The sequence below is a fragment of the Marmota monax genome, unplaced genomic scaffold (assembly GCF_021218885.2).
Source record: "Marmota monax isolate L192 unplaced genomic scaffold, Marmota_monax_Labrador192_F-V1.1 WCK01_AAM20220418_F8-fsc00018, whole genome shotgun sequence".
Classification (NCBI taxonomy): domain Eukaryota; kingdom Metazoa; phylum Chordata; class Mammalia; order Rodentia; family Sciuridae; genus Marmota; species Marmota monax.
In genome coordinates this window covers 11,198,985-11,217,675 of record NW_026692201.1, presented here as the reverse complement: position 1 = coordinate 11,217,675, position 18,691 = coordinate 11,198,985, and the positions used below count along the sequence as shown (strand labels likewise).

The 18,691-nt window shown below is 34.3% G+C and overlaps 1 protein-coding gene across 2 annotated transcripts in view; it reads left to right on the top strand.

The window, feature by feature from the left end:
- The window catches only part of Hapln1 (hyaluronan and proteoglycan link protein 1), a 67,838-nt gene extending 53,981 nt beyond the window's left edge, over window positions 1–13,857 (top strand). The window contains exons 3-5 of one of the 2 annotated variants that reach the window (XM_058574476.1): window positions 1,844–2,212; window positions 7,859–8,161; window positions 10,299–13,857. In XM_058574476.1, the coding sequence (XP_058430459.1) occupies window positions 1,844–2,212; window positions 7,859–8,161; window positions 10,299–10,588 (962 nt within the window). In that variant the 3' untranslated portion in view covers window positions 10,589–13,857. Of the gene's footprint in view, window positions 1–1,840; window positions 2,213–7,858; window positions 8,162–10,298 lie in introns of both variants that reach the window. The other variant, XM_046429153.2, reaches the window with a different exon arrangement.
- Window positions 13,858–18,691: the final 4,834 nt, after the last annotated feature.

The window sequence follows — 18,691 nt, the reverse complement described above, 5'->3', positions numbered from 1 at the left end:
AGTATCCTATGTATGAATGCCACTAAATAACTGAGGTGTTGAAATCTGTCTCAAGGTGAATGGTTACTCTTCCTTGTGATTTGTACGTCTTAAATGACTCATGGGCAAAGATTATTCAATACCTATCAATATTCAATATCTCATGTTGCAAGGGCTTTAAAGCTGCATTGCTGTTCTGAAAGCTATGGACAAAAGGTGTGTTCAGGAGCGGTTACATTGCTTTCTCATTTTTGAATCTTGCACATCCTCAAGAGACCTTGTCAAGGTGAAAAGAACATTGTGCTAACCAGGGGAAACCCCAGAGAAAGCCAAGATCTGAAAATAACAGCTGGCTCTCTTTAAAAAATAACAATAACATACAACAAAGAAAAAACAAATAGCAGCCCCTACTGACTTGGCAGACTTGGAATATTGTGGTGCTCTTTGGAAAGTGGTAAAGTCCTTGGAGGAGGGAGAAGGAAGACAAAGGGCAAGGAAAGAAAAGGAAGAAGTGATAAGAAAACTATAAAACAAGGCATAGTAGAAAGGAAAAAGAAGGAATACAATGACATTTAAAGAGAATAAATCAGCAAATAATTTTTTTGGTTAATCAGAAAAACAAGTATAACTTTGGGTACACTTTTAACACTCAAATTTTGAAGAATATATTTCAAAATCAGTAGTTTGATAACAGCATTCATTAAAAGTACCTTTGTGAGGTCTATCTTTGGGGTAGAAATGAAATATAAACACATTGTCTGAAATGCTTCAGAATAGCATATCACAGATGCATGTTTGAAGAGAAGCCATAAGTGTGAGGATATCTTGAATTCTTTGGCCAGAGCCAAACAATAAAGTAAATCAGACTGCTTTTTAGTTTTTTCTATAAATATAATATGGACTTAACTGGAGTAGAATGTCCAGATGAGATTAACTGACCTTGGAATTTGGAGGTTTATATTAATGAAAAAAATCTTGGAACTCTGTCACTTCTCTTGAACTTGTTTCTATATTTCCAAAATTTAAATAAAGGAAAATGGAACCAGAAATATAAATAGAATTTATAATGAAATAAATCATCAAACTTCGGATGACTATGGAGTCTTGAATCCAATATTTCTTAATAATTATACTGTCTATCTTCCCCTTTTTTGCGATTTAAAAGACATGACTACCTTATAGATACCTTCTAAATTTTACAGATACCTTTCTATCTTGTTCAAAAGAGATTACATTCATTTACTGGTAAATGGGTAGCACTGGAGAACATTATGCTGAGTGAAATAAACCAGACTCAAAAATTCAGGGGTCAAATATTTTGCTTCCTATGTGTAACCTGGAGAAAAACAAAAGGGGGTGGGGCATTTTGTGAAAATAGAAGGAAGAAAGGTGGAATAGAGTAGATGAAAGGGGAGAAAGGATGAATAGGAAAGACAGAATGAAATCAACTTAATTATGTTATATGCATGTATAAATGTATCAAAATGAAGTTCACTTTTATGTATAAACATTTTGCACCAATTTAAAAAAAACAATAAATAGAAGAAAAAACAAAAGAGTATTAGAAGAGAACAAGGAGAGAGAGAGAAGAGGATGGAAATGGGAAGTAATAGGGACTGAAGTGGAGAAAATTTTGTTATATGCATTTATAAGTCAGAATGAACTGTACTTTTATGTATAAATATAATGCACTAATAAAAAAAATTAAAAGATTATATATAGAGACAATCATCAAAGCTATTTTTGTCAGATATCCTATAATGTAGCACATTTCATTATACAAAACAAAAAAGCACATTTAATGGTTACTTTCTTTCTTTCTTTTTTCCTTCTTTTCTTTCTTTTTGTTTTTTAACCATAGCAGAAAATGGCCCCCGTCTACTCGTGGAAGCAGAACAAGCCAAGGTGTTCTCACACAGAGGTGGCAACGTTACACTGCCATGTAAATTTTATCGAGACCCTACAGCATTTGGCTCAGGAATCCACAAAATCCGAATTAAGTGGACCAAGCTAACTTCAGATTACCTCAAGGAAGTGGATGTTTTTGTTTCTATGGGATACCACAAGAAAACCTATGGAGGCTACCAGGGTAGAGTGTTTCTGAAAGGAGACAGTGACAATGACGCTTCTCTGGTGATCACCCATCTCACCCTGGAGGATTACGGGAGATACAAGTGCGAGGTGATTGAAGGGTTAGAAGACGATACTGCTGTGGTAGCCCTAGACTTACAAGGTAGGTGTCTACAAAGCATGTTGAACTTAGAAATAAATAGTAATTCATCACTACCGTGTTTTCATTAGGAATAATGTGTAGTGGTTACCATAGTAATAGTGTGAGAAACCAAAACTCCGTGTCCAGCATATTTTTCTATTCTTCTGTATTTTCCAGTCTGCCTATAATTTCAGCCTTCGTATTTGAAATGCACACACAGTGCTTATGCACAAAATTGAAGCTATTTGCATCTAGGAGAAACACAGTGGAACTGAATTAATAATTTTTGGAAATTGCCTTATGCTATTCAAAATTTAAATCCCATTATATGGTTATTGAGAAACTCGAATTGGATTCTTTTTTATTAGGCTTCTAAAATTATCTCAGTTTCAAAATAATGGCAATTTTTATAAAGGACATCCACACTAAAATACATGTACTTATATTCTGTACAGTGACTGAAAAAAACTTAATTTAACATAAGAGTAACCTCTAATTTATGTAAATATTCTTGTAAAGAAATATTTTTTTTAAATAGCCCAGGATCTCTTAGACATTGAATACCAACTGATTAAGCCATTTTGGAGAGGAATTCCATTTCCTGAACATGTAATACATTCAGGAGATTCAAAGGCTAACATGTGTGCTAAGCTATATAGACGAAAATTGTTCTTCCCTTCCTTGCCTCCTTTCTGCACAATATCTGGGGGAAATTTTTCCTTTGTTTCTTATGTTATCTCAAGCCATCTTACTTTTCCTGAATTTCTGCAGTATTTTACATTAAGGAGTGAATTTTGGCTGTGTTGATAGAATAATTTCCTTCTATAAAACTATAGGTATGGGGCTGTGGCTCAGCGATAGTGCACTTGCCTGGCATGTGTGAGGCACTGGATTCAATTCTCAGTACCACATATAAATAAAGATCTATCAACAACTAAAAAATAAAACTAAAAAATTTTTTTAAAAAAACTATAGGTATGAATTTGCTAGAATCTCCTTTCAGCTCCTAGGATAGATTTGTGGCTTTTGAAATATTACCCATCTGGTCACTGAAGATTTGTCCTTCTGAATCCCATAAGCCCATAGAATTCCACAGAATTCCATCACATGTTAGGAGACTTATTAGCTTTATATGTCTAATAATTGCACGATGCTGTAAAGCATAGTTCTGTGAACTTTTCAGATCTTTCTTTGTTCCAGTTCTTGGTTCCTGATGGCAGGCAGCTTTGTACTTCCAGGTTTCGTTTTGGTACCAGGGATTGAAATCAGGGATGCTTAACCACAGAGCCACATCCCCAGCCCTTTTAAAATTTTTTATTATTATTATTATTATTATTATTATTATTAAGAAAATCTTACTGAGTTGCTTACAATCTTGCTAAGGCTGGCTTTGAACTTGGGATCCTCCTGCCTCAGCCTCCCAAGCCACTGAGATTAGAGGTGTGTGCCACCGCGCCCAACTGTACTTCCAGTTTTTATTGATTTATACTCATACCCATGAACATTGACATTATTCAGGATAGAAGAAGTAATTGTTTTAGAGAAGACAGTCACTTAATATTCAGAATTTATTTGCTTTATCAAAGGACCCTTGACAGGCTAATAAATGATAGCCATAATGTTTGTCTTTTTTGCTTTCAACCTGTTACACATATAATTTGCTGCATCTTGATTGTCTGTTCCATACTATGTAGAGACTTTCCTCAGGTTATTGACCAAAATTCTACAAATTTTATTCTTATGAATTTTATCTTATTCTTGTGCCTATCATTATACTTTTTGATATTTCATTTGAAGTACAAATCTTTATAGAGTATAGAACTTTGATAGGATAAATCTTCTTATCATTACCAATTAACCACATTGCTACAAACAGCATACCACAAAGAATAAGCTTTATATATATATATATATATATATATATATATATATGACAAGAAGAGTCACTAGAGATACTGTGAAATAAGGGTTACAGAATTTATTTCAGCAATCAATAAATACAATAAACAATATTAAAAACAAGAGGTTTGCTCTTCAAATCTTCCATTGTATAAATATTCTTTTTTATTTATTTGTTCTTTCTAGATATATATGATAGTAGTATATTTTGACATATTGTACATACATAAAATAAGTATAACCTGTTCCAATTAGGATCCCATTATTGTGATTGTATATGAAGTGGAGTTACTTGATCATGTATTCATATATAAGGATAGGAAAAATATGCCTGATTCATTCTAATGTCTTTTCTATTCCCAACCCCTCTCCCTATAGGAAGATTAGAAGTCCATTGTATTAATATTCTATTAGTGAAAATAGGACCAGGCATATAAACATATAGTCTTAGAACATTTAGAAACAGAAAATAACTTCAGATATGTGCATAGTGCTTCTAGGCACTATAAGAGGCACTAAGGGGGATACAATTATTTATACTACATGGCCTCTGCCCTTTATATTACCAGAAATATTTACTTTATGAAAACAAATTTTATGAGTATCAGAACAGGAAAACCCTTCATCTGCCTAACAAATTTTATTTGCCAACAAATAGATAGAATCAATTGGGCTGTGTGATTATGAATCTTAAAGACTGTATCCTCAAAATATACTTCAACTGACTAAACTCTTCATATTATTTGCTATTATTGTTTCCCATGTGATGTGTCATCTTATTAATCCCATTTGCAGTTATATATACCAGCCTTTCATATAAAATAAAAGAGCTTTGATTATAGTCTGACATAATAACAAAGGATAAATGAGTCAAATATGGCTTGGAAAAAAGTCCTAAACCCTTATTTCCTACCCATGAAAGTTTAACATCTCTTATTTTTAAAACACTTCATGAAAGCAACCATGAACCTCATAATTCAGCTGTAGGAATTGCACATTTTTCCATATATAAGAAGAATTCTAAAATTAAGATTGTTGAATTATTAACCACTTGGAAATAAAATTAAGTAAATATGCAGAATATACATTTAAAAACTTAGACCGCTTAAGGCACAGAAGCTGATATTGTTTTACTTGGAACTTGTTTTTTTTCCAGCATCATCAAACATTAATTAAAATTTGTTAAGTAAAAGTTTTAGATTGATACAATAGTAAGTTTACATTTTATGCTATTGTTGAAAAATACTAAAATTTTAACATGAGGTTTCACTTTACTTTAGGAAATGATTGTAGGGAACCATATGAAATTTGAAAACTACTCAAAGAAAAATATATTACACTGGATTTGGAACTTAATTATATTTCAGTAACATTCAATAGTTAGTCAAGGAGAAATTACTAAAAAAAATGTTCCCCTAATTCCTATAAGAATCCCCCATAGTACACTATAGTGGATTTAAACCTGAAGGGTTTTCCTCTTCTTTAAAATTATTATAAAATAAAAATATCCCATTTTTCCACTGCTTCAGTCTTTAGCCATTTGGGGAAAGGAAGGCAGCCCAAACCATTTCTTTCTTCAGGTTGAAATACTTTTGAGATTTTTGTCACTTGAACTCTAGCTTCCAAAGACATCGCTACTAGATAAATGGAATATATTCCTTTCCTGCGCATTCCTGGTGCTGCTGAGGAGAGAAGACAGCAGTCATGAGGGACAGAAGCAGAGAAGTTCTTTCCAGGCGCTCACTGGGTTCTTAGCTGGGAGCCTGGGCAAAGCCCTTCTTAGATAGAGCCTTCTCCAGGTTCTGCCTCCCCCTTGCCACAGCAGGAGTCAGTGGCAACCAAGAGAGTCTTTTCCGTCTTCCTCTGGCTCCCATTCAGCTTATAGATCCTTCAGCCAAGAACCTGAGAAAGCAGAATGAGATCAGGAAGCTTTCTTGGATTTCTGCCTCCTGTGGTCAGTGCCAGCTGGACTGTTCTAGTGGGACAAACGTGTCCTACAGAGTCCTTCAGGATTTAGACTTTATTTTCGGCTACTGAAATCTCTTTTTGTAGTCTTCCAGGACAATTTATAAAAGAAAATATTTCCTGTGTACTGGTTATGCTGTCCATGAATTGTACGTCATATTCAATAGGTTCCACAGTCTTGGAATGTAGTATATGTGACATAACCCACCAAATTTACTCAGTCAGTTGCACAAGCTTATGCTTTTCGTATGCTAAATACAAATAACTTTTAGTCACTTTAGAAACATAATCACTCTGAATTAATTATTTCATTAACTATGGGAGAGATACTCGGACACATGGTCTTTCTTAATGTACAGTAAAAGGTATAGCTTTGCTTTCTTAATCTGATAATAATTGTCCTTTAAGACACTGCTTAGAATGTCAAGGGATAGCTCAATCAACTACTATAATTAGTTGACCAACAGAAATGCTTTTGAAAACCATGTATCTTCCCAGGCAAAATCAAATGCTGAGTAATGCCACATTCAGTTGTTAAGGAATTTTACTCTTTTTTAAAAATATTTTATTTTTCAGTTTTCGGTGGACACAACATCTTTATTTTATTTGTACGTGGTGCTGAGGATCGAACCCAGCGCCCCGTGCATGCCAGGCGAGCATGTTACTGCTTGAGCCACATCCCCAGCCCAGGAATTTTATTCTTTAATATTTAATTTCTTAAGTAAGATGAAGATGTTAAAAGATGCCTATGCTGTGCCTGTATCATATAGGACAAGTTTAGGGAAACTTTTTAAAAAAAAATCTACCCATAATAAAATTGTTTTTTAAACCTTATTTTCAGTTTGCATTATGTAAATCCGTATTTTTTTTAATTAAAGCTCTCATTTTAGTTGTACCTTTCAAGGACAGTAAAACAATAACATTAAAAGCTACATTAAAAGTTGAAACAGATAAAAGAGCCACAGTGCTTAATGGGGGAATACTTCCTTGTACAAAATTATCTTATTAATATGAAATAAGACCATTAATTAGATTTTTGTCAGATATGCAATTCCCTTTAGATGTTCTCCAAATTAGAATCCCACTAAGTGGTCTGCAAGTTTTTAGGAACACAGGTAAAATGAAATACATATATGTGCATCTGTGTATATATATGTATGTATATATCTGTATAGTCATGAGAGAACTGGAGCACTATTATATGATACTATATGATATATGTGAACACATAGACATATATGTAATATACACACACATTTGAATTATTTAGCATGTTTTTTATACATTTCAAAGACTAGGTAAAACTTATCACTAATTCCAAGAATAATGACTAAGAATAACATTGTAAATTTTAATAAATATACTATCTCCAAGCACTGTATTTCTTGCCACTCTTACTGTTTAATACTGGATTTTCCCTAGATGGAAAGAGTTCAGTAGTTACTTGTTACAGGGTTAGTAACCAGTAGCAGTGCTTGTGGAGGACTATTGGGACTGCAGACAAATCATTTTTAGAAAGAGGGTTTTAAGGCATGAATCAAATTCTTAGCAAAGGCAGCCAATCCCTTCATTATCAAATCATGAGATCCTCAGGGCTGAGAGGTTGTTTGAAGGAAAAAGGAACTATGGGCAGCTGTTGCAATTAACCCAAACTACCTCTTCTAATGGAGATTCTAGTATTTTTGTCATCAGTGAAGTGAATTTGCTCAGTTTTTTTTTTTTGTTGTTGTTGTTGTTGTTGTTTGTGTGTGTGTGTGTGCGCACGTGCGCTACTAATGACCTCTTGCATTCTCTTTTGCATAGGTGTGGTATTCCCTTACTTTCCACGACTGGGGCGCTACAATCTAAATTTTCATGAGGCACAACAGGCTTGTTTGGACCAGGATGCTGTGATTGCCTCCTTCGACCAGCTCTATGATGCCTGGCGGGGCGGGCTGGACTGGTGTAATGCCGGCTGGCTCAGCGATGGGTCTGTGCAATACCCCATCACAAAACCTAGAGAGCCCTGTGGGGGCCAGAACACAGTGCCCGGCGTCAGGAACTATGGGTTCTGGGATAAAGATAAAAGCAGATATGATGTTTTCTGTTTTACATCCAACTTCAATGGTAAGATATGAACTTCACTGCCTTCTTTCCTACCCCAGGGACCAAGCTGCACTATAACACTATATTTGGCTACTAAAGTATTACCTCCTTAAAAAAATAAAAACTTTGAAGTATTGGTTTAGTTTGAAAAGATATTAAGAGTTCTTGAAAAATATCCACATAAGTCAAGCAAAAAATGCATATTTCCAATACTCCTAGGTTTTAGTGTCCAATTTTTTTTTTAAAGATAGAGTGAGAGAGAGAGAGAGAGAATTTTTAATATTTATTTTTTAGTTTTCGGCAGACACAACATCTTTGTTGGTATGTGGTGCTGAGGATCGAACCCGGGCCGCACGCATGCCAGGCGAGCGCGCTACCGCTTGAGCCACATCCCCAGCCCCTAGTGTCCAATTTTTATTATGAAATATTTGAAACTATCACATGTTATGGAGGTCCTTTCTTATTGCCACAGGTAATGCTGCCACTGTGCATCCTCCATGGATATGGTTCTCTCCATTGAAAAAAAGAGAGTTTTTGTATCACACGTGTTCTCCCCTTCTCAATTATAATATGATGATCAGCAAAGCCCAGGATGAAGGGGAGTAAGCAAAAAAAAAAAAAAAAAGGATAAAATTGGAAGCAAAAGCCAAAAAAAGTTTGCATCCATTTTAATGACACATCTGTTACATTCATCCAATCCCAGCCCTTCTCTTGCCCCATCCAGAACCTGATACATAGTTTGTAAGGCCCAGTGCAAAATGAAAATGTGGGCCCTTTGTTAAAAATGATTGAGAATTTTAAGATGGTGACTGCAGAGCACTAAACCTAGCATAGGGCCCAAGGGACTGCTCAGGTAACATACCCATGAAGAAAGTCCTGGTCTCATCATTTTATGTTTTAGGTTCCCATTGATACTTTGAGGAAAACAGAAAGGAATGAAGGTCAACAAACTTTCTCTGCAAATAGCCAAATAGTACATATTTTTGGCTTTGATGACCATTTATTCCCTGTTGTATCTATTCAACAGAGCTTATTATGTTGTAGCACAAAAACAGCCACACACAATATTGAGTAGATTCACCACGGCTGTATTCCAGCAAACTTCACTTACAAAAACATTTAAGAGGTCAGATTTGACTTATGCACTGTGGTTTGCTGACCTCTGGTATAGATGACAGAACTAACTAATTAATGTTCCTGTGGTCTCTACTTTTTTTTTCCCCAAATTATATCCCCTCAGTCTAGAAAGAACTAGTATGTATTAATTTATACTTCAATAACCTGTATTTAATGAAGGTCAGGGGGACATCAATTATAAAATGTAATCAAACAAAAGAAGGTGATTATTTTATAACTGAAACTGAGATGACAGAGAAGTTTCTCAGTGTGTTTTTATGTATATTTAATACATACCAACAGTATCTCAGTAATTAACACTATGCAAGAAATGGTTAAAGACTAACTTGTCTTCCTTATGAAATTGAGAAATGGCAAAGTGTCAGGGCTCAAAAGAAGGAAGTTGAATAAAATCAATGAATTCATCTTCTTTACTAGTCAGGGAACACAGACTGGGTTTACATTCTGAGTATGTATTATTTGTGGCAAGTGACTTCCTGTATTTTATGCATTTTCATACTGTAGTCTTTGAAGGAGAATAATGTCTTATTGATACCTGTAATGAAAAGAACTTGAGGGCTTTTGATTTTCTCAAATGGACTTTTATGTCAGGAATGGTTTTTGATCCTTTCACATTCAAATTTCGCCTCTCCAGAAACTTGTACTGGGGTTCAGTCTTGCTACTGCTAGAATTTAAATAGCCCTTGCTTTTAACATGGGATTCTGTCTTCTCTAATGCCACAGAAGGGCCCTTTTAGTCACTAATTAGCTAAGAGAAACTGCATCTGTCATCTCCCTTTTCTTTTTAAAGCTATAAAGAGCATATCTGAACACACATTAAGGGACAAGGAGAAAGATGAATTTAATGGAGAGCGACCCAGGGATATTACATTCAATTGACAATCCTAACATTCCAGAAACATCACAAATATTGCTTTACAACTCCCTTCATTGAGAAGCACTTCTGTTTTTTTCTCCCTCCATTTTGGTGTGGCTCTATTGCAGACAAGCCCATTGATCTGTCTCTCTCCTTCCTCCACAGGCCGTTTTTACTATCTGATCCACCCCACCAAGCTAACCTATGACGAAGCTGTGCAAGCTTGTCTCAATGATGGTGCTCAGATTGCCAAAGTGGGTCAGATATTTGCTGCCTGGAAACTTCTCGGCTATGACCGCTGCGATGCTGGCTGGTTGGCAGATGGTAGCGTTCGCTACCCTATCTCTAGACCAAGAAGGCGCTGCAGTCCCACTGAGGCGGCAGTGCGCTTCGTGGGCTTCCCAGATAAAAAGCATAAGCTGTATGGTGTCTACTGCTTCAGAGCATACAACTGAGTGTGCGCCTAGAGTGCATCTGTTTTAAAGTCATTAAGAACATGTGAAAGGTTTTTTTTTGTTTGTTTGTTTTTCCAGTATGAACTCATGCAAGTTACCAAAACTGTGACAACCCTTTTTTACTTACTGTAAAGAGTCATTTTCATAAAAACCAATTCATGAATTTGTTTTTGTAAAGCTATCATTCAATATATATTATAAATTAATATAATTTTAAGGGAAGCTCTACATAAGGAGGCTTTTGAGCCAAAATGTTTAAGCTACATCATCCCAACAAAGTATCCTTTCATGAGCGGAGCATGCAATAGCTTGAAAAGTGCTAGGATTAAATTAAAGAATGTAAAGCTACTCAGAACAGCAGCTTCCATAAGCACAAGTTTTACACATTTCTACAATTTTGAAATGCACTATGATGAAAAAAAATTAGAGCAACAGATTTGAAATACAGACTTCTTTACATAAATTGAGATTCTGAGAGGTTGCACAAAACTCAGTTTCACAAGGGAACAATCTACACTTTTCTAAAAGTTAATATTTCAATTCTCCAGTATTTTACTCTTTAAAAATTTTGCCTTTTTGACCAAAAAGAATTCATATGGATTCAAATGCATAGTAATAAGCACAGTTAAAACTCCCTAATAACCCCATTTATATGTAGTATGAGACTCAAATAAGCAAATGATATTTAACCATTAAGAAACTCCTACTTTCTTCTAATTAAATTACACATGTCTCAGAAGAATTGTTTTATCTTTTGAGTAGCTTTACTGAGTTATATTTAAATTCTAAGGGCCCTTTGCTAAGCAGCATTTAGCATCTACTCAGGGCAGTTACATAGATAAACTGCTGGACAGAAAAATTATAAAATTAGCTGCTTGATTTTGTGTTAGCCTATGAAACATTATTATCCTTTATAAAAATAACTTTATTTAATATTTCTTTCTTATTTACATTACATGAAAAAAGTTAAATCATAGAAGGAATTAATAACTGTATACTTGCCTAACCAAGAAACAAAGACCCAACTTTCAAAATTATTATCTCTATTGAATATACACAGCAAATCCTACATGGTGCCTACTTTTGGGGGAAAAAGTCAACAATATAGTTCTAAACCTTCACCCAAATAGAAAACGAAGTCAGTGTCTCTTTCTTTGCTGGTCATCATTGGGCATAAGTGAAATGCTAAAGCTGTCATCCAACAGTTTACATTAAAATCTTCAGGTCTTTAAATGAAAAGTTAAGTCCAACTTCAGAAAAACAACTTTCCATATCAACAGCTCCAATCTTAAATATAGCTCTCTTTTCCTATATTTTTATGACATGTTGAGACCCCACAGGGACCAATATTTGTATTCAAATTACATTTCATGGTTTCCCATTGTTTTGCAATGAGTTCTAATAAATGGGATTTAGTATAATAATCCAAGTATGACATAGCTGGAATGCCTTCACGAATGTTTTTATGTAGATTTTTCTCCCATGGACATAAGTAAATAAATATGTTTCCTGAATTGATTGTGGTTGCATTTAAAGCTCTGTAATAATTCTAATAAATTTACTCTATAAATATAGAGTTATGTGTGTGGAAGGTATAAAACAATTGGAAGTCCATGAAACCATAACTATACTCATATATTATCTAGACAGAATATTGTAAATAAAAGTAGATCCTTTCTTTCATCAGAAGCATATTTGAAAATTTCAGATGCTTTAATAATAAAGGATGGCAATGTATGCATGCACATATTTAAGTTAGTTTGGATATGCAAATTATGCAAAACTTTAAATCCAAAGAGATTCTGAGGTTTAATTCAAACATTGCTGGTATAAATAGAACTCATACTTCTAAAGTATAGATAGATGCCTGAGTGGTCTAGAATAAGATGAATATATTATTTAAAGAGGGGACTATTTCCAAAGGAGCAACTCCAACACCTTAAGCATGAGGGTTAGCTTACTGGGAAAAAGCTCATACTTGAACAATTATTACCTATATTACAAAAATCTTATTAGAAATGTAAGTGGGAAAACTTTCTATTGAAGCAAGTATGTAGTCCTCAGTTATTGTTGCAGAATATGCCTTTATAATGTTGAGCATAGCAGCATTTCTTAACTTTTGAATACTTATAAGTATAGGAATTGGTGCTGATCAAAATCTCTGTAGTGACCATTAATTGATTAAAACCTTTACGAATTGCCCACCATTCCCCCATGCTCAGAAAACAAAACAATCTTAACAGAACAAACACTGCTGAGCAGAATTTTAAACTGTTTATTTTACCCAAAGTAAATCTTCACTCTCCTTGGACTCCTAATTGAATAAGGGGTCTTTTTAATGTTCTCATTTTGTTATTTTGTCCATCAGATGTATATTTTCCTACTTCATTACCCAAGGTATCTCACTGAGAATGTTTGAGAAAGAAAAGTATCTCCTAGTACAATACCTAACATAAAGGTGGTATAACAAGCACTAATTCAGAAGTTACTTTTTAAGACTATAATTCCAAAAGTATCAGGCAAATGAGATGGAAGGCTGGGTTACAAAATCTTGTTTCCATCATTTTATCTATAATTAGCTCTTGTGATCTATATAAGGAGCAAAATATATTTACAAATTTCACTGAAACACACTTGAAATCCAAATAAAAAGAAGTAATTCATACACAAACACAGTACTAAGATTGAAAACAAGTTGTCACATTAACACTGGAAGCCATCTTTGAATGACTGCTGCCATATTTTATCACAGTAATTTTTAGCTAACGACAGCATTTGTAAACTTAAACTTTCTCTCATAGAAAGGGGGCTGGTACCTATTAAAGTTTTGTTTTATGCAATACTATAGTGGCTTGTTATTTTGGCAATTAGAAGTAGACTCAATGGAGCTTCCAGTTTGGTTGCTGGCAGCCATACTGGCTTTCTTGATTTCAGTACTCCAAAGAATATGGTGGTCTTATGTAGTAGCTGACCACTAAAGAGGGGAGGATTAAAAGGGAATCAGTTATCAGTTTGTAGTATAGAATGCACCAAGAAAGATCAATGGACAACTGACATAGTTGTGTTGAAAAATTAACTGTATCATAGCTCTCTACTGCCAGAACAGCAATGGTGTACAACAAAAGAAATGAATAATACAAAAGTCATCAAGCCACAAAGAAAACCAGTATTTAAAGGCATTTAATACCTACTAGTGCAAATTCGAAGAGAAGAAACAATCTGTATTTAAAAAATGTTTTCATTTTCTGTAAGATAAAATGAACTGGCAAACAAACATTAAAAGTCAATTTTGTGTTACTGCAGTATCTTTTGATTCTTCTGAGTTGTAGAACCAGCTATTTTGCTTTGTGTCAAACTCTGTAAATGCATTATTTCAAGAAAAAAATCTATCCTTGCTATGATATTTTTGAGTTTGAATTGTAAACATGTAGCTGTTTGTATTTCCTAGTATTTTTGCAAGGTTAAAAAAGGAATATATATATATATATATATATATATATATATATATATATATATATACACACACACACACATATATACATGCATACATATATATATTTGCAAGGTTAAAAAAGGAATACACACACACACACAAATAATCAGTAGTGCTCTCTTTTTAATTTTCTCTTTTATACAGTTCAAAGCATAATTTATTTTGCTCACCAGGTGAGCAATTCCAGAAATTTGTGGTATGTTGATTAAATTAATATAGCTGACATATCTTATGACACCATTCATGAGTATTCAGTTAAAAGAAAGAGATTTGGTAAAGTCTTTTTTTTCTAGTATAGAACAGCGAGGAATATGCTTTCTAGTATTTTCATCCCTACTTTGAATTTTGAACAGGAAAAGCAGTTTCTGGATTTTCCTGGTATGTAGAATAGACTCTTGGGCACAAGAATCTTGCTGGAGCAATTATTTGCATGAAAACACTCCTTAATGAGTCTGAGTTCTTGACATTCAAACAAACAAACAAAAATGTTTTTCGAAAGTTTCCCCATACTTACTAGGAGTACATTATACAGGCTTGGAGAAGAACACATTCCAAAGGTAATGTGAATTAAAACTTATTTTAGAGTTTCTGTTCTCACACAGTGAAGATCTTGCTCACTTTGCAGCCACTTCCATGTATAATTGCAGCCTGGTCATAGGAAGACTTGTTTGATAGTTATATTGAAGGGTCTTATGAACTTTCATGATGCTTAAGTAAAAGCATCATGAAATAAACTTCTCAGACATAAAGAAGCCCTTAGTTCCCTACCAAGTGACAAGGCTTAAAACTAAATCTATTCTTCAGTAGAATGAACACTGTCCTTGATGACCCCATGTGTAAAAGGAAAAGATTGTTGGGGAGCAGGAGAAAGAACATAAACTATGAAGAAACTGACATAATATTTCTTTTCATATCTTGGCTCCTTGGGCCTTTTATGTAGGATTATTTAAAGGTTCTCAGTCTTTGCTTCTCTGTAGGTGGTATATTCAGGGCCCTAAAAACAGGTTGTGTGCTCAATATTAGGGAAAAAAAAACACACTGCACATACTTCTTTTTCCACTAAAAAGCAAATCAAATTTATTCATTTTCTTTGTGTTTATTTTAGGCCAGTAAACTTCTGTCACATCCATAGCCACTTACCATCTGAGACATTTTGGGTCAGCCCAGGGTGAAATTCCATGTCTTTTATGAATCAAGCGATTTTTCTTCTCAGTTTAACTATTACTCTCTTGTTCATTGAGGTTGTCTGGCATCTGGTTCATCTGCTAATAAAAGTTGACTCTGCTATTGCAGGATGAGCTCTTATCTATTTGGGAAAGTATCCCCAAGATAGAAAGCTCAGATTCTCTACTCCCTAATAATGAAACTATTCACTCTAATTAGAAACACAAGATTCCTGGAAGATAATAGAGTTCTAAGAATATTGTATTCCAATATTTTTCTTTCTAAGGATCTTCATCCTGCTTGCAATATCTGTTTGATTTTGATTTTTGCCTTTAAAAAATTGTCCCTTTGATTTTGATCAATGCAAATTCCACCTGCCAAAAATCACATATATGTAGGGAGCAGAAAAAAGATAAAAAGCAATTGAGTTTGAGGTTTTAGAAATTATGGAACACTTTTCTTTGAAGATGCTGAGAATCTTGCATGTGAATCTAAACACAGAGCTGCAGAACAACTCATTTATTAGTCTGATAAATAAACATATTTGCATGGAATGATTGGTAAAGCCCATTGAAAGATAAATAATGTCCTTTGTGATTCTTCCTTACTCCTTGGGAAGATGCTTCCTCCTGTGATGAGAGGCACATTTCAAATGACTGAGAAGTGAATCCTATTTTTCTAGTAGAAAGAATACTATTAAAAGCCATTCATTCAGTTTAGAGTGCATGAAAGTCCAGTAATCTGTTAAATTGGCCTGTTCAGCATAGTAGAGTCACCTGGGTAGCCTTAGAAAAACACCAAAGCCAGAGTCCCTTCCCAAGATTATAGTCAGGGCAGTGCTTGGACAGCAGAGTTTTTTAACCACTTCACTTCCACACTGACCAGCATGCTCATTGACGCTAATGAGCCATCAGAGTACTCAAGGTCTTTAACAGGCAGGGTCTTAGCAAATTTAGGCAATGGGAACCAAAGCCATTCCATTGATACATAATTAGGCCGATATTTGTAGCTCACAATGTAACATTCTTTTTAAAATTATGAAGGTAGTTTGGACTTGACCTAACTTTGAATATATTTAAAACATAAATATAATTGCTTTGATTTGTTCTTCCTCTTCAGGAGATAGTTGATGTTATATTAGGGAATATGTGTCTAATAAGCTATTTATCTGTCTGTACTCTTATCATTGTTAACTCTTTCTGTAAAAACTATTTTAAACCATTCACATATCATCTTGACATAAAACCATACAGTGAAAACTACAGATGTTTAAAGGATAAAATAATAATTGTATAAAATATTTTGGACATAGAAATTTGAACTCCACATTGAGGTCAAAGTCTTCTGATATTCCAATTACATCTCAGAAAAAAAAAGAACTATATTCCTGTTCACTGTGAACTCTACATTACGAACATGGGATCTTGGACCAAAAATAGTCAATGCAAAGTAGAGGAGAGGAGAGAATTAAGGCAACCAAACAAAGCAAAACCAAACTAAACAAAATAACCTAAGAGAAAGAGATCAGAGAGAAAAATTCTTTCTTTGTCCTCAGTGAGGGTATATTGTTTGATAAATTAGCTTACCAAGCACCAGACATAACTGTCTATTTTAAAAACTCCAGCATCACATGTTAAAATAGACAAATACTATTATTTTACAAAAGCATATTTATTTTATGACATCATGCACATTGAAAACGTGTTCCTTATAACTTGTGAAAAATGCTGAAATGTTTATGATCTGCAGGCACACTGCTATATAGAGTTAGTTTCTCAGAGCATAGAGACTAGAACCATAATGCCATAGTTCGAATTTAGCTCTGGCAGATATTCTTTCTGTACAATCATTTAATAATGATTGGCCTTGCTTTCTCCATCTAAAAGTAGAACTATTAATATTAATGATATCATTACTGCTTGACTCATAGGATAATAAAATTTGAATGAGTTAATATAGTTTGGTAACAGCTAACACAATATACCACATTGTGTTAAGTATTTTACATTTAAATTTAGGTGGATTAAATAAATTGCTTATGTAAAATACACAATACAATGTGATACATACCTTCCTTTTTAAATCGAGGAAATGAAGGCCCAGAAAAGTTAAATGACTTGAGGAAGATCAAGGTTATTGTTAGTAGCAAGTAAAGATCTAAATCAAGTGTCAGTTTCAAGGAATTGCCCTCTACATCACTGCATCATAATTAACTCATGTAAAACCGAAATTCAAAAATCAGGCTGTTAAATTTTGTTTCATAATGTGTAATGTTAAAAGTGTTATATATTTGTACAGCCACAGAATTTGGCAGGTCAGATCCAATAGACAATACAAATATTCTCTTATACAACATAATATTTATTTTAGTAATAATATGGAAACAAGAGCAAAAGCTAAAATGATAGGTGAGAAAGAAAGAGAAGAAAATACATCGCTAAATTGGGGGAAACACCAACACTTGAAATCATGTAGCTTTGGAGTCCTGGGGCAGCTTTTCAGGGTCCCTACTGGGAAGTCCTGGGCAGAGCACCTTATCCATGGGTGAGACTCCAAAGTCATTCCCAGCAGAGCTCCCTGAATACAAGTTAGAACCAACAGAACTCTGTTCTAACAACTTGCATGACCTAGTGATCTCCTCATGAATGCTTCATTCCCCAAGGACTGGCCAGGTCCCTGAAGGGAGGGAGTGATAACCTTGAGATAAGTGAATGACTGAGTTCTTGTGAGTGAGCCAAACCCACCAAGAAGTCAGATTTCTTTAAATGTTCCATCAAGTATGTATGAAGGTCATGGAAGGCACTTGGACAGGGGAGATCTTTATGATTTTCCTTAGACTTTTACTATGTCATATTTTCTGTTATGTATATGAATATGTCACAGCTTTTAATAAAAAGTAGCCCATTATAGACTTTAAACACTTAGAAATTATTCAATCAATTCTATAAAATATAACTTGTGTAAACCATTAACATAACTATAAATGATGTTCCTAATTTACCTGTAGATAAAGTAGAACTGTTTGAATCCACTGAAACTTATCCAGGTGAAAGATATGAACAATTCACTGACACACTAGATTAAAATGTTGGTCTAACCCACTAGGAGAGAGGACCTAAGCACTCCCTTAGCCTCCTTCTAGATTCCTTAATTCTTTGGCTTTCCCAGAGAGCACAGAGCAGGGAGCACAGGGCCTGGTATTTGCACCAGGGAATGAGGGCCTGCCCCTTTCTAACATAGCTTTAGACTGCACTGGGAGAGATGGGTGGCTAAAGACCATAGGAGTTTCCTAACACAAAAGAAAAAGTAATGAGCAAAAGAAAGAGTAATGTTCTAGATTTTACCTTTTCTCCAGGGAAGAACAATTGTGAATTCTAAAGAAAGGTTATGGCAATCAATTATATGATCAGATTGCAAAGATAAATATTAATTAGAAAGGTGCACTA